Genomic DNA, 944 nt, shown 5'->3' on the forward strand with positions numbered 1-944 from the left:
ATGGTCTTACCCTCTTATCAACAGCTCGACTCAAATCCACCTGCCAATCATTATCCCATTTCCAACCTTCTGTTAGTTTAATATCATCTCTGCCTGGACATTCATCACCTTTCTATATAGGATAATAAAACATATGATAATACATATTACACCCATACAGATAACAAAATATATCTTATAGTTTTATCTTTCATCTTTCTTTCAAAAAATATTCAATATATCTATCCAAACAATATTTGATTGGCAAGGACCTCTCTTGTCCTCATCAGCACAGACAGTTTTGAAAATGGGGTTAAATTTCCAACAAGGGATTAAAGGCAAAGCAAACAAAATTATTGAATAGGAGCAAATGTTCAAAATCAAGAATAGTCATCAGTGTGAAGACTTTGGTCTCATAACTTATTAATAAGAAATCATCTCATACAGCTTATGTTAAGACATCAAAGAATACTTCAGAGGTTTTTTCAACTTTATTTAAAATAATTTTCCATAACTTACAACATCTGACCAGGGTCGTGAAGCTTGTGCCCAGTTTCCACCTGGGATACCTCGTGATTGACATTCGTAAATATCTTCAATAAATTTCTTATGACCAGCGTCTTTTTCAAATAACATACTGAAATTATAAATACATGTACAGTAAATTGTAGTGTAGTTCCCAGTTTTTTCCCAAATGCAGGGGGCAGGAAGGAGCGTATTTTATTGACCAATTGTGAATGGCTGTCTCTGCAATTGTGTATCAATCACCAGGTCAACCACAAAATTCTGCAGAGTGTTATAAAAATATTTGCCTTCTGTGCCCCTTCATAATCGGGCATAAAAATTTGGAGATTTTAAATGTCGTGATCGAGCAAAAAAATACCCTTCCCTGCCCCCTTGCATTAAAGAGCTTGTCAAACAGTGGGTAGGTAATATAGACAGTGATATGAGACCATTCAAACTTA

The 944-nt window shown here is 34.6% G+C and overlaps 1 protein-coding gene across 1 annotated transcript in view; it reads right to left on the reverse strand.

The window, feature by feature from the left end:
- Positions 1-615, reverse strand: part of LOTGIDRAFT_169698 (hypothetical protein) — a gene marked incomplete at both ends in the record, with an annotated part of 2,208 nt that extends 1,593 nt beyond the window's left edge. The window contains 2 exons of the mRNA XM_009067995.1: positions 11-112; positions 499-615. Coding sequence (XP_009066243.1) covers positions 11-112; positions 499-615 — 219 coding nt within the window. The remainder of the gene's footprint in view (positions 1-10; positions 113-498) is intronic.
- Positions 616-944: the final 329 nt, after the last annotated feature.

This window comes from Lottia gigantea (assembly GCF_000327385.1).
Source record: "Lottia gigantea unplaced genomic scaffold LOTGIsca_88, whole genome shotgun sequence".
In the NCBI taxonomy this organism is placed as follows: Eukaryota; Metazoa; Mollusca; class Gastropoda; family Lottiidae; genus Lottia; species Lottia gigantea.